Genomic DNA, 15,465 nt, shown 5'->3' with positions numbered 1-15,465 from the left:
TGGTGTCGCAGACTTTTTTGTAGAAATCATTAAGACAAACCAGATTGTCATACATTGTTTTCAATTTTAAGCTGCTCAGTTAATATACATGTTATAAAAATAATTTAACCCATTGACATGTTCAACCAAATTATGAGGGTTTGAGGACGGTTTGAGGCTTGTATTCAAGTTGACATTTGACATTACTTAGCACTGACAGACGTTGAACCAATCGAACCAGAGTGACAATTTAGTCTGAGAATGACAATCATGCAATGACATTTCTTCATTGTCCATTCATTAGTTATTTAGATTGGAACGAAGCAGTACAATAATTATAGTTTTTCATTACTGTAGTAATGAAGTGATTCTGTAAGGATTTACTATAAAATATTCGCTAAAATGTGTTATATTATTAATTTCAGCATAAAACTGTATTTTTACCTTCAATACTTACTGTTATTCAAGTTGGCAAAGCATTGATTAGATGAAACATTATTTTTACTTAACATTTGCATTGTTTCAGTTCTTTATTGTCATTGGCAACCAAAGTATGGCGTTGCCGTTACCCATACCTCCGTGTGCTAAAAGGGATGGTCTTAGTGGCTTAAGTTGTGAACATTTCGATTATGCTAGCACTATGGCTACAACTTTGCTGGCGCCAGTTAAGACTGAAAGACAAATTCTTGAGCATTCTATGTCTGAAGATGACCCTAATGCTAATACGCAGCTACCAAGTTTGGTGGATAGACAGCCCCGCTGGGGTCCCCGGCACCGTGGAGCTCAGGAGTTAGCTGAACTATATAGTCCAGGTTAGTCACATAACTTGTTTTCTCATATTTTGTCGAAACTAATTATTATTTATATTATTCATATTTATCATTTATGTAAAAGTGATTTAACACTTACATAACTAATTAACAACAATGTTTAAAATTGTTTCAATGTAAATAAAATATTACCCATTATAATAATATTTATTTCAATGGGTTAGTTTTTATTAGTAAGGTCAGTTGCAGTAAAAAGATTGTAGTGTCAACTTATAGAAAGAGTTTTATTACAAATATTGTGTTTGATATTTAAGACCTATGCATAATATTATGTATAAATAGGAAATAGGATAGGATCAACGGAAGTTGGGAGTTTTATATTAATTTTGAAATGAAAGCACTTTTAGCCAACCAAGACATTTTAGGAGATACACTGAGAACGAGAGATGTTTGTTAAGTTAGATATTATATTGAATGTTAGTTGACTTCTAACTTGAACTTGGTAATGTAAAGACTACTAGTACAGATTGTAGTGAATTCTGTTGATCGCACAAAATATAATGTAATGTATAAATTACATATTATGTAGGAATATTGTATATGCTTAATTTAAAAAAATAATTTGTTAAATTTTTATAAGGGGGATCCCCCTTAAATTTTTATTTTATTTCATTAAAAAGGAACTTTTTTTTGATAAAATTTTTATATATCAGCAATTCACATTTGTAAGAATTTCTCTATGACCTGTTCAACCTTTATTTCAATTAACTTGTCCTTGGGCCTTGATGACATTTTTATTGATTTTAATATAGAGTTGTATTAATGACTCACTTGGATGGATATTGATACCTTTGTTTTATACATACACATTATTACACACTTGGTGGTACTTTCCATAATACCTTTTTACATTTTAGCTGTCCATAGAATTGCAGTTGATTATTGTTACTAACTAAATCAGAGCGGAGATGAGACATGTATTTTGAGCAATGTGGTTTTTGTTGTTGCCCAAGGGGGAGGCCTTTGCCCAGCAGTCCATGTCTGCCGGCTATAATTGATGATGATAATGATGGAAAGAAAATATTTATCAAGAAATGAAAATCACTAATGACTCGGTTTCTTAGCTCTCTAGTATATAATTTCGAATTTTAAATAAGGACTTTTAATATTTTTTATTAAATGTTGATATAGCTCAAAATAATTACAAATATAACTATTCTAGCCTCTAAAATTTTGTTTATTTTGTCGATAGTGACGTCGAATTGTTTCCAATGACAATTAAGTTCGACGTCTCTATGTGTTTGTCTTATCTAACTGTACAGTTAAAACTGCGCAGTTAAAACGGAGGGTGTGTATCCATTAGGACGAACCACCAAGAAAACGCGGCAATTCAAAATGGGATTCAGTTAAGCAATTCTTAATTTTTTTTTTACATTTACGTAAACGTTTTTTTTCTATCTTTTCAATCGTAGGTACTGGTACTGGTGCCTTCATAATAAACTAGCTACTTCTTCGCGATTTCACCCGCTCTGATCGGCTCCTTCTGATCGTAGCGTGATGTTTTATAGCCTTCCTATACCTTCCTCGATAAATGGACTATCCAACACAAAAATATTTTTTCAAATCGGACCAGTAATTCCGGAGATTAGCGTGTTTAGATAAACTCACTCTTCAGCTTTATATAGGTTGATATGTTATTAGAGCAAAATCTCGTATTTTTGTCGAACAAAGATTAGGCGGAATTCAACAGTTAATGAAATATTTATCTGCCAATCAGCCTTTCGTCAAAATTAGTATAATATATTCTCTAACTTAATCAAGGGTCGACCAATAACTGTTTTCATTAACGAAAAAACATAGAAGTTCTATAATAAGTGTACCAGGTGTAGACAAATCTAGTAAAAAAATGTAATATCTCAGTGACATACGATTTGTGCATTGAAGAAAGTAAGGGTAAACAACATACTTAGCTATTATCATGGTATTAATGATAGAGATGATAAAAAAAACATTATTAACAAAATTACATAGTGGTATATAAATATGTATATCACCGGGAGATATTAATTGCATACGTCTGTAAGTTTTTATTGCGTACGTAAGTTTATAAACTTCGGATATCTATTCGTAAGATTCTTAACGGTTCCACCAATCACATATCACAGAACAGCTTTTGTATTGATTAATCAACGTAGATATTGGGTATGCTCGTAGCTAACTTTCATACCCACCTAAAATGCTTAGGAATCTACAACAACACTTGATGTTGTCACAGCTCGAACCTTACCTGTGTTATCCAAGTCGTTCTTATACCCTAAGTTTTCAAGGAGAGGAAGGAGAAAAAACGCGTGACTTATTCAATCAATCAGAGCGCTTTATTTCTTAACTAGCTACTTCCACGCTGTTACACCCACTCTGCTCGGCTCCTTTTCATCGTAGCGTAACGTTTTATATATATATATTCCTATTTCTATTTCTCGAGAAATGGATTATCCAACAAAAAATAATGTTTTAAATCGGGCCTGTAGTTCCGGAGATTAGCGCGCTCTAACAAACTCTAGCTTTATACCTATATTAGTTTAGGATCCTACAGAAGTTTATTTCCCTAAACTTACGCTTTTTGTTATCTTCCGATGACATATATTATGAAATACTTAAATAGAATCTGATGTGAACCGACGGAAAACATATTTATCTATGTTGAGTGTGCGTACTCTGCAACTGCAATATGATATGAAAAATGATAATAGTACAATGCAATGACAGATGTTCAGTATATTCCGAAACATTGTTGTTAATTACAGTAGGTACTTACCAATACCAATGTAGTTAGGTAAGTTATTCAAATAACATATTATCTGTTTATGAATGTGAACTCATAAAATACAAATTTTGCAAATAAATGTAAGTGTTGATTCACTATAAGCTCTTAATACCAGATTCAGGTTGCATGGATTTTAAATTATATTTAAAATAGAATTCAGAATATTTTTTTGTTTTAACAGGCAAAAGACTACAAGAATGGGTCTGTGTGGTGGTTTGTTGCACGTTGTGTGTCTGTGCTGGTGTTCTCATGGCCAGACATATACAAGCGGATGCCTCATTATTATTAGCAGCAATTTCTGGTGTTCTAACAGCAGATTTTGCTTCAGGCGTAGTGCATTGGGCTGCCGACACTTGGGGAGCAGTTGATCTACCTATTATAGGCAAAGTAATAATTGTCTTTACAAGATCCTTTAGTGATTGTTTGATTCATTTGTACTATACTTGCATATTTCCATTAGCTTATCTTCGTCATTCATTACTGTTTGTTTCTCAAATGACTCATTCTTTGATAGGGAAACTACGTGTTAGAATATTAATATCTTAGCATCACAGATAAGATATTAGGCAGTAGGGCTGGAATTAAAATTTTCCTCATAATATCATTTCTGCAACCTCGTCCATTCATTTCTGCATTAGACTAAAGAGGTTCATAGAAACAGGTGTGCACAACATTAGGTATATTTTACTAGATAACTTCAAACTAATTAAATACATAATGGCTTCAATATAAAACATTATCTTTACCTATAATAGTATGTACCTACACCTAATTATATCATGTCTCAGATAAAGGCATCCCCACCAACCACAGCCCATAAATATAATATAACTTGCACGTTTATATAGCAAAAAATATGGTATCATTAATTATGTATGCTCACTGTCAGTCGCCAACCTTTTGACCGCCACATCAAAAAGCAAAGACGACCTCAACTATGCTAAGAATTCATCTTACGATGAAGACACTGGCGGTTAAAAGGTTAACTATAATGACTATGTATATTGTGTAGCGTGGCTGCTATACATAATTTGTGTTATACAGTGTCACAGGTTTCAATTTTGCGACTGTAAGTGTATTCTTACTAAGCACCTACCTCGTTAATTAAAACTTGTGACGAGTATCATATATTTTTTGCCACGGCGCTGTTATCTTGGCTTTTGCACGTACCTAAGTAGTATGCTTCTGTATCTAATACAATCATCAATCACGCGTATCACCATAACCACACATATTTTTTTAATATTAACCTATATATAATATTTATAATGTAAGATATAAAGAGTAAACTCGTATGGTTATAATGCGACGGATAATTTTTTACCGCCAAGCAGTTTCATAAGCAAAAAAACCTTTAAACTTTGAAGTATCATTTCTCTGCCTGTTTGTGGAGTAATAAATTCGTCCTGGTCAAAAGATTAACCGTTTCTGTCAAAGCGACATAGACCGAAATGGGCAATGGATCTTTAAAGCGAGTGACTCTGTGTGTACATTACCCTTTATAGAGATGCACGCATTCGGATACGTAACAATTGGGTGACTTGTTGACACGCACTAGTAACTTAAAGTGTCATTTCCTTGCCCCTCCTGTTGGCGGTTTATCTTCTTTTGTCGTCTTTTTGTCTTTTTTCTTCTCCGGTCCTGGTATCGCTCTGACAAATATTCTAGATCTGACAAACGTTCCATATTTCGTCGTAGGGTCGCACGTTCCATTCTTGGGAACTCGAACTAAGCATTAAAAAGTTTTTTTCCCAACACTAGCAAATTAGTACCTAACTGTGTGCGGTTTAGGGCATTAGATTCGCCCTTAGGGTGGTGTGATTGACCCTTAACTTATGGAATTAATTTTTTTAAGGTATGTACGTTTTTGCAATTTAGTGCTCGATACCGGATAGTATAAAGATAAAACATATATTTGGGGTAATGACATATTAATTCAAACCGTCAACAGAACACATACGTAACTAAGATTTTAGAAAAAACTGGACGTTGTAAACCTCTGCTTTTAACAAGTATTACGTTATTCGAAATACTAAATTCATGATAAATATAATCCGTAAATAACCAATAAAATGTGGAAAAAACAAGTGCAGGTAAATTCTACTTCTCACGTTTTTATTTTATCGCTAATATCTTATCAAATAAGTACATACATTTATTGATCACCATTAAATCAGTATATTTAATCGGAGTGCATTATACATTGTGTGTACCTGAATAATTGTAGGTTTCCTAAGTATTGTCGCACTAATATTGTCACTTTCTTACTGACCATACCAAAGTTGTGTAATTTCCATTCTGTAGATCACCCATACCTGTGGAAGGAAACTTATGGTTTTTGTGACGTACATAATTCATTTTAGTCAGATTTCTGTGGAATGGTTTTTTACACCCCGGAAATCAATAAATTTTACTTAGGTACTGAATCGTTACTGATGACATTTGTTTATTTATTTTTTTCTAATTCACAAATTCTGACAGTCAAAACCTATTTAGTAAAAGTCATTATTATGTTAGCCATGCGGAGATACTTAATTCTAACAATAACGGTCATTATGTTGTCTCCTAGCACCTTTTAAAGCAATGAATGTATGAAAATGATGAATTTCAGGCCATATTAACTATACTCCAAATGACTAGTTCTAATGATGCGTAAGTACAGTTTTTTTGCTTTGTTTACTTTCATGACAAGCCCATAAAAAATATTTCCTTTGGCACGTGTATTCGTTGCAAGGTGGCACTATAAATTTTAGAAATTCTCCCCCTAAGGGATAAAAAGGAGGTAAATTGAAAACCCCTTCTTGTTATACCACTGAACCGGTTTGAATGAAAGGCACAACGATATATGCGAGACCCGGGAAAGCACGTAATCATAGTTTTTATCCTGGAAATCCCACGGGAACGGGAGCTATGCTAACCTTTAACCTAGAAGCGCTAACGAAACGGTGGCGCTTATGACAAAATACGGTAGCTTTGACAACTAGTCAAATTCAATAGGTACTCTTTACAAGGGGACCGGCTTATATACCGTAAAAAGAGGAAGTGCCGTGTTTTTTTTAGGACGTTTTTAATGTATAAATTACATTTGCAGTTTAATAATAAAGTCCGACGTCGAAAAAATTAGGGTCTTTTGCGGCGCACACCTTGCGGTCAGGAAATGCAAAGGAATGTAAAAGTCGCAAAAAATATTTACATTTTAAGTACACTGCGTCAAAGTAAATAAAAAATATAAACCGAATTTGACGAGTTAAATGAAAAAAGTAAATCTCTTTTCGGCGATTTTCGCGTGCTGTTCGTTAAAACTCATACTACCTATATAGGGAATGCAAATAATATTTGAGTAATATGGAAAAAATAATTTTACGACCGATAAGATACCTAAACATTTTAATTTTACGACCTTTTTCTCTCTTTTTCAAAATAATTCTGTCTAAAGTTACGCGGACGAAGTGGGAGGCAGAAGCTAGTTTTTTTTTTCTGAATTATAAGTAGTAACTTCTACTTTGACGTACGTAAAAACTAGTATAATTATACTTTAAATACGAACAAAAATCCTTTAGTAAAATAATCTCGCTAAAAATGCAATCGGCAATCACGGAGTTGAGCGGCAGACGCTGACTAGTCACAAGTATAAGGGGATAATGATGACCTATAAAAATCAGTGGCTTATAAAAATTTATAAATAACTTTTTAAACTAGCGTCTCCTTCCTTATTATTATTGAAAATTCAAAAACAATACTTTTTGCCATGTATTTTCTATTGAGATTGCAACATAAATATTCGTCATTATAATATTTTAATTATCTTGATTTTTTTTTAATTTGGTTGGTATAGGATGCAACATGATGAATGAATGCAACATGCTTTTGTTTTATTGTATTGAAAAATTGACACACATAATTTATTTTGAACTCATGGAACTACAATTGTGTATAATTTCATGTACTCAATTTTTAATGATCTGAATCTTAACTAAAATATTTTTTTTTTATATAATTTCATAAGTTGCAATTTATTATAATAATTTTATTTACCTGTTACAGAATTTCTTACGCCCTTTTCGTGAACATCACATCGATCCTACATCAATAACTCGTCATGATTTTATCGAGACCAACGGTGATAATTTCGCTATTACTATACCGGTCTTAGCAAGAATTGTATGGCAACTTCTCACGTATGACGATGAAAATATTAATGCCCAATTTCACTGGATTGCATATTGGTACTTATGCTGTATCTTTGTTGCCATGACCAATCAGGTATGTTTCTTTTTTAAAGTTACATAAGTATTTTTAGTTTTCTAACATTTAACAATTAGTACTAATGTACCTATTAAAAATTATATTTCCAGATACATAAATGGTCACATACATATTTCGGACTGCCAATGTGGGTAGTTTGGTTACAAGAATGGCACATAGTATTGCCCCGTCGTCATCATCGCATACATCACGTAGCGCCGCACGAGACTTACTTTTGCATTACCACGGGCTGGCTTAATTGGCCTTTAGAAATGCTCCATTTCTGGTCTACACTAGAGATTATAATCGAAGCAGTCACTGGTTGCAAACCCCGAGCTGACGATATGAAATGGGCACAGAAGAGGTCCTAGAATAATACTATAATTATATTATCAACCTATGAAAGGTATAATTTTTTATACACGTAAACACTCGTCCACATCTACTGAATCAATTAATAATAATAGGTTTAATATTTTGCTATGGTGAAAGCGATTACATATTAATATAATTATAATAATAATAAGTTGCTTATTTTTAAGATTGCTAGATAATAGTAGAATGTCGAATCTGTCTTTAACGCCAAAAGCAATAAAGTGGACATGTCTGTATGATCAGTCTATGTGGTGTTATTACGGCCTGAGTGTAACTTGACAACGCAGTGCCTTATTATTACAGTCCGTTCGTAAGCATAAAGTCAGAGCAGTAGGAATTGAATTCGCGCTCGTGGAAGATACAGGTTCAGGAAATATTACAAACTTGACTCTAGATTTTACTGACTCATTACTTGGTCATAGCTCTAACAAATGATATTACCTAACACCTATCAAATAAGTCAGCAGTGGGTAGTACAAAACTCAATTGCATTTAGTTTAAAGGTACAAGTTGGAAGCGGGCGACATGAGATGTTGCTAGCTACCCACGGAGGTAATTTCATAGAAATACATTGAAACTAGTAGTGTCACTGCAACACGTCGTCCGCTGCTGCCACATGTCGCCCTCCTCCAACTTATACTTTAAAAATTATTTGTTTCATTTGTATATATGAAAAAATTATATTTCATTGCCGAAGGAAATGATCTGTGTCTGAAAAGATCTGGAGGTAGTCTTGCAGTTGTAATGGGTAATAAAAACTACACAATTGTCTGTGTGCCAATGTCATGTAATCACCTCACTGACCTACCAGTAGTAACGAGATGTTACTGAACATTAATTGTAAGCTGTACATAATACACATAGTACTAAGTGTAGATAATTTTTATGATGACATGGTTAGAGCTATGATCAGTTTTTTGGGATGCCAAAATAAACAATTCTTTTTGTAATAAATATCCAACTGTGGGCTAGTTTACTAGATGTTATATTAACTAGTAGGTATCTGATTTTAACAAATAGATATCACTAGTTTACATTACCTACATCTGTTGTCAGAATTATGGTAGCTGTCGTTGACTACCTATTTACTTATGTGATGGTATATTATTACTCAATGTATTAGTCGTTTTGTCTCAACTGGACTTGCGACAACTAGGTTGAGCCCAGTGACAAACAGTTTCTGTATTTAGTGATTTAACAACTTGTTTCAAGATACCAAGTCCAAGTACAATAATGTCAACTACTGTAACGTAAACTACTAAAATTTTGGAAAATCGTTATTTATCAAGGACCACTCTTTCTTACTTAATACTAAAGAATGGTCACTATTTTTAACTCAATACAAATTTGACAGTTGTGGACATTGTATTTTATTTTATCCAAGACTAACCAGATGTCTCGATACTCTTCTTACAAGCTTCTATTTAACTTGCAAAGTATGTGTGTGTGTTAAGTGGGATCTTGTGATTAAATTTTGAATTTTATTTTAATTTATATTAACTATTAGTCAATAGATTATTTTCAGATGTAGTAAAAATGATTTGGACTGTTTAAATTAAACTATGCCTCCTTAAACTATTCATGTTGCAAAATCTGATTTCAAAAAGCACAAAAAATATTAAAGTCTGACTGCAATGCTCAGACGCATTGAATGGTCACTTTTAAACCCTTAGCATGTTTTCGATACAAAATCGTTACTAAGGAATAGTTTAAGTAATCATTAAATGTCTCTGAGTGCAGCAGTTAAACAAACAAACTTGAGCTGCACAAAAATATTTGAAGGTAGATTTACAACATACTAAACATAAGTAAATAATTCCAACTCGTGACATCAACAATTATGTATGTAAATCAATGGCAACTGACAAAAATTTTGATTTCGTAAACTAGTGATTCAATAGTTATATATGGTTAAGTAGGTAACCATCATTTACTATACTCTCAACAAATTTTATTATTATGTATTTTAATTGAAAAATAACGAATTACCTCAGAAACTCATATTTGAACCATTGAACGTACCTACTAACGCATTTATCTACTACCTACCTAGCCACACATAGTATATAAAACTCATTGCAATAATGAAATTTGTTTTTGAATTAGGTAATATGATGATATTTATAATTTACAAGTGCATACGAAAAACATTACGGTAACTTATTTGATAAAAATGTGCACACTGCACAAGTTCACGTGGTACCTAGCTTGAATTTTGACAATATATAGCTATTTTGATATTAATAATAAAATGATGCCTATTTTAAATATAATATTTATAATATATTATGTATACATGCGATATGCATGATTAAATATTAATATTTTGCTGTCGACATACATTTTTACAATACTATTACAAATTTTTATTATAACTTTCGTGAGACATACAAAATTAATTATGTTTTTCGGCTTACTCATGTACCTAACTATGTATCGACTGTTGGAATGTTATCCTTTAGAATGACTTGAAACACTCGACTTCCTCGTCAAACAGTTAACGTCGGTAAGCCGAAAAACATTAACTGTCACAAATTATTAATATTAACCCTGGAAAAATAAGAGTTTCACCTCGGAATCGAACAGTCGTTTCGTTCGAAATGTTTATCTAACAACCTCAAACTTGTCTCAAAACCTAGGGCGTACGCTTCTATAGAAAGGAGATGACTAAATGACTGACCCAGGCATAACATATATTTTTTCTAATCTATCATAGATTGTATTATTGTAAATATTTTTATTTTCCATTCCATTCCAGCCATCTCGGTATGAGAGATAGCTACAAAAATTTTAAAAAATATATAATTTTAACAACCTGTAACTTATCTCCAAACTTATTTATTGTAGGGTGTCTGTAAATACCTACAGAAATTGCGAAGTCAAAAATAAAAATGTGTAAAAATATATATACATAAAAATAAAACAATAACGTGAAATTTAGCAAAAAATACTAATTACCTAATTATAATTTACAAACCTTAATTGACGTGTTTTTATAGCGACTAGAGGTTGACCTCCAAATACCTCAACTAATTAAGAAATTGGTGTGCTGCGCCCTCTATGCTGAAAATTGTTCAAGATATTTAAAAAATTAGACAAAAGTGTAGAAAATTATTTTTCTACAATTTTAGGTTACACACACATACAAATACCATAAATCCCAAAAGAATCGAAATATTTCCGTTAAAAAATCATAAACTCGTATTTTTGTTCTATGATAGTGAAATTTCTGTAGTCGCGGACCGGATACCTTACGATATGATATGTTTTTAACCGAATTTAAAAAACAGTAGGTTCTCAGTTTGACTTGTATGTATGTATATTTGTGCACGATTATCTCGTGTTTGACTGAATCGATCTTGATGCGGTTTTTAGCATGGTATTTTTCAGATTTGGGGGAACGTTTTAGGGACATACTACGGTAAGTTGGTTTTGGGACAAGTATTAAGTACGTGGTTAAAATATAGATTTTTTTATATCGTATAAGTCATAAGAGATCCTTGCCTTAATCGCCCTTATTTTTCCAGGCTAATGGGTCTATAATTTCGGGCTAAACGAGTAATGTAAGTAATGTCATGCAATGCTTTAATGTTTTATTAATAATGATGTATTATTTACACGAATTACCTAATAAAATGTTACGTTATAATTATTATAAATAAAACATAGGTACCTTTATTGATGTTGTTTTATTTTTATATATATAGAGATAAATCGGTGTCCTGTGTAAGTATCCTATTGAAAATACACATAGCTGAAAGATGGCTGTAATTAAGAGGGGTGTGGTGTAACGGTTGACATAACAACATTTTTAACTTTCACTTGACTTTTTTGCATAATAAAATTATCATTTATGACATACTGTAATATCGGGTTTCTTTGATCCTAAGGGGTAATTGTGACCCAAATTTTAAGACCAATGAATTAATATAGGCTTTGTTCTGGATTTTTATTGCTTTGCTTATAACATTTGGGTCATAGTTACCCCATTACGTTGATATAATTTCGGTTTACCTAATTTTATATGGTATAATGAACATTTAACTCAATGTTGATTATGTAAATTAATTAAAGATTCCTAACTTATGCTTTCTGTCAACCCTTGGTAACCAAGGGGTGACCACCAGTGACTCATTACTTGGACTGTTTTTATCAGGATTAAAAAAAAATTGAATTACTTTATACAAGACTGAGGTGCGTATTTACAAAGTGTACATGGCTAGAACGCAAAGGTGTGAAACTAGTCGCGTATAGATTGGAAATCACTTTTTAACTAAAATCTTCCAGAGTATACATCAGTAGTACGCAAATACTCGCGTATACTTTGTAGTGGCCAAAGTAACTAGCTTTGTTCTAAAATATACAGTGCTAGTCCGCATGCAACTAATCATGTATAGATCGGAGTAGGCGCGAAAAACCCTACGATTCCAATCTTGAATCTATACGCGAGCAGTTGCATGCTCGCCATTTTGATTTGTTGACCTCTCTTTCTATTGTATCGGTAGTCGTATCTAAATCGTAAAAAGGGAAGCAGAAACCGATTGCAAGCGGGTCGACCTTCAACTATATCTATATCCAATAAAACAGAAAAAAAGAGTTTTATTCTTGTTCATCATCGATCGACTTGGTCATCGCCATCGCATATAATCATGCAATAGACCATCGCAATTCGTAATTTTGACTGCACGGTTGGTACGGTGGCTGGGCAACTGGCTGCCGCGCAACGAGTAGCGGGTTCGATTCCCGCACGGAGCAACTCTTTGTGTGATCTACAAACTGTTGTATTATTCTGTGCTGTTGTTTCGGGTCTGCGTGTCATGTGCATGTGAACTTGTATGTCTGTAAACGCACCCACGACACAGGAAAAAAATCAGGAAATATACAAAACAATAGGTATTATTCGAGAAATGTCAACAAAAGTAGGTATACTTGTTTTCATGCGATGGCCAAGTCAATCTATTATTATTACTATTTTTACAGGTGTGTTTGATAGTAGGTGTCTCACTTCTCTTTGTAGATTCAATTATTCCTTAAGTATTAAAATGTAACTGCATCAATAACTTTGTAATCTCATACATTAACATGGTCTTACTAAGTTATTGATGCAGTTAATTTAGCTAAAAATCTAGACCGAATTTACAAAATTATAGATTTCATTTTTTTGATGTAAAAATACTAAACTAAACATATTCTAAATTTGAAGCTTCAATGTCTGTTAGAAGTGCCTGATACTTTTGATGATCTAGCAGTCAGTCAGTGACAATATTTCTAAGCTTTGACAAGTCATAATTCTTCAACTAATTGTTCAAATTGAAATATACCATCCCAGAACAACGCGGACCTCGTACCGAGTTGCTCTATGTAGGTATAGGTATACCATGTTTGTACAATTAGTGCTTAGTATTAGAAAATTCTTCTTGTTTTATCCACTACGAAGTTATAGGCGGTCGAAATTGGAATGAATGGCTACAAGAAAATAATGGTACAGCCGCCCTTTTTTTGCTCGACTTGACGGGGGCACTGCCGTGCCTCTAACAATTAACAATAGTAGGTATATAATAAGTTAATTACCTTATAGTGGGTGGGATAACATTCCTAATAATATACTAAAAACATATAAATACTTTCTTGCCCCTCCGCTAACCCACATTTTTCAGATCTGTCTGTCTGAAGGAATTTTTCCTAAATTGCTCAAAAAATCAGTGGTAACACCTGTATTTAAGGCTGGAGATAAAAACTGTGTGGATAACTACAGGCCCATCTCAGTACTGTCAGGTCTCTCAAAAATTTTAGAAAAATTAATTAACAATAGGTTAATAAAATATCTGGAAGACAATAAACTTCTTTCAAATAATCAATTTGGCTTTAGACCCAAAAGATCAACTGCACAAGCAGTACACAAACTGACTAATTACATCAGTACCAATCTGGATAATGGTATGCACACAATTGGGATCTTTCTAGACCTCGCGAAAGCCTTCGACACTATTTCTAATTCTTTACTATTGCACAAGCTTGAAACAATTGGGATAAGAGGAACACAACTTCTACTATTCTCAGATTATCTTAGCAATCGACTTCAATGTGTTAAAATTGGCCAACAAACAAGTACTGAACTTGAAAATAGTGGTTTTGGCATTCCTCAAGGCAGTATTTTGGGTCCTACCTTATTCTTAATCTATATAAATGACCTCTGCAGCCAGTCAATCCATAATGGTATCATAATGTCTTATGCGGATGACACGGCAATATTGTTCTCGGCTAAATCAAAAGAAGAGGTTTATGAACATGCTCAGAAGGGCTTTAACATTGTGACTAACTGGCTCCAGAATAATCTACTAACATTAAATCCCGATAAAACAAAATACATTTTATTCTCAATGAGAAATACTGCGCTTAGCAACATAAACATTTACGCGCACAATTGTAGCACAAACGCTGATACTGCATGTTCTTGCCCCACATTAGTTCAAGCTGAACAATTGAAATACCTAGGTGTCACTATTGACTCCAATTTAAATTTCCGTAAACATATCGAATTACTCTGTACTAGAATGCGCAAATTAATTTATATTTTTAAAAGTTTACGTAACATAGCTGACTATAAACTAATTAGACAGGTTTATTTAGCATTGTGTCAATCTGTTATTACATATTGCATAACCTCCTGGGGTGGAGCTGCAAAATCAACTCTACTACCTCTCGAGCGTGCTCAAAGAGCAATTTTAAAGGTTGCCACATTTCGCCCCTTTAGATTTCCTACACATGAGCTTTATAAGGTATGTAACGTGCTAACAGTTCGGCAATTATTTATTCTTAATATAATTCTCCACCAACACACTGCACTTCCTTTTGTTCCAGTACCCTCTGACAAGAGAAGGAAGGACTTAGTTTGCACAAAGCCTCAAACTAAACATGCGTTTGCTAGGCGCTTTTATGTTTTTTTAGGTCCTTTCCTATATAATAAACTTAACAAATTGTTAGACTTCTATAGTGTTAGTTGCAAAAAATGTAGTTATTTAATATCAGAATATTTAGCAACACTCAATTACACAGACACAGAGAAACTTCTAGAAATTTTGGATTGATTGCATTATTTAGGTAGTGCAAGTACTTGTAATATTAACATAGGCTCCTCTTACGTATAATTATGCTTATTCTCGTAGTTATTAATATATTACTTTTATATCCGGTTAACATAAACAAATATTGTCCTAGTTAAAAAGCGTCGTAAAGTGATGGTCTGAAACACAGGTTAATATAAACCTAGTT

General features: G+C 33.0%; 1 protein-coding gene across 2 annotated transcripts; it reads left to right on the top strand.

Annotated features, from left to right (window-relative positions):
• The first annotated feature begins 186 nt into the window (after positions 1-186).
• Positions 187-11,871, top strand: LOC118273152 (plasmanylethanolamine desaturase). 2 transcript variants are annotated; one of them, XM_035589968.2, is made up of 5 exons: positions 187-351; positions 506-791; positions 3,755-3,960; positions 7,618-7,836; positions 7,929-11,871. In XM_035589968.2, exons 2-5 carry the CDS (start codon positions 533-535, stop codon positions 8,187-8,189), a joined length of 945 nt encoding a protein of 314 aa, XP_035445861.1. In that variant the 5' UTR covers positions 187-351; positions 506-532; the 3' UTR covers positions 8,190-11,871. The 2 variants fall into 2 exon arrangements, with proteins under 2 accessions (XP_035445861.1, XP_035445862.1); XM_035589969.2 differs by having other exon boundaries at positions 3,902-3,960; positions 7,929-10,574.
• The last annotated feature ends 3,594 nt before the right edge of the window (positions 11,872-15,465 follow it).

Source organism: Spodoptera frugiperda, chromosome 1 (genome assembly GCF_023101765.2).
Source record: "Spodoptera frugiperda isolate SF20-4 chromosome 1, AGI-APGP_CSIRO_Sfru_2.0, whole genome shotgun sequence".
Classification (NCBI taxonomy): Eukaryota; Metazoa; Arthropoda; class Insecta; order Lepidoptera; family Noctuidae; genus Spodoptera; species Spodoptera frugiperda.
Note: the sequence above shows the minus strand (reverse complement) of the source record. Positions and strands in the feature narration are given on the sequence as shown.

What these genes read in the sequence shown, in the direction of transcription:
- LOC118273152 (XM_035589968.2), top strand. Translation starts at nt 533, where the DNA reads ATGGCGTTGCCGTTACCCATACCTCCGTGTGCTAAAAGGGATGGTCTT. An exon ending in AGCTGAACTATATAGTCCAG is followed by an intron (nt 792 to 3,754) that starts GTTAGTCACATA and finishes TTGTTTTAACAG; the next exon opens with GCAAAAGACTACAAGAATGG. An exon ending in ATCTACCTATTATAGGCAAA is followed by an intron (nt 3,961 to 7,617) that starts GTAATAATTGTC and finishes TACCTGTTACAG; the next exon opens with AATTTCTTACGCCCTTTTCG.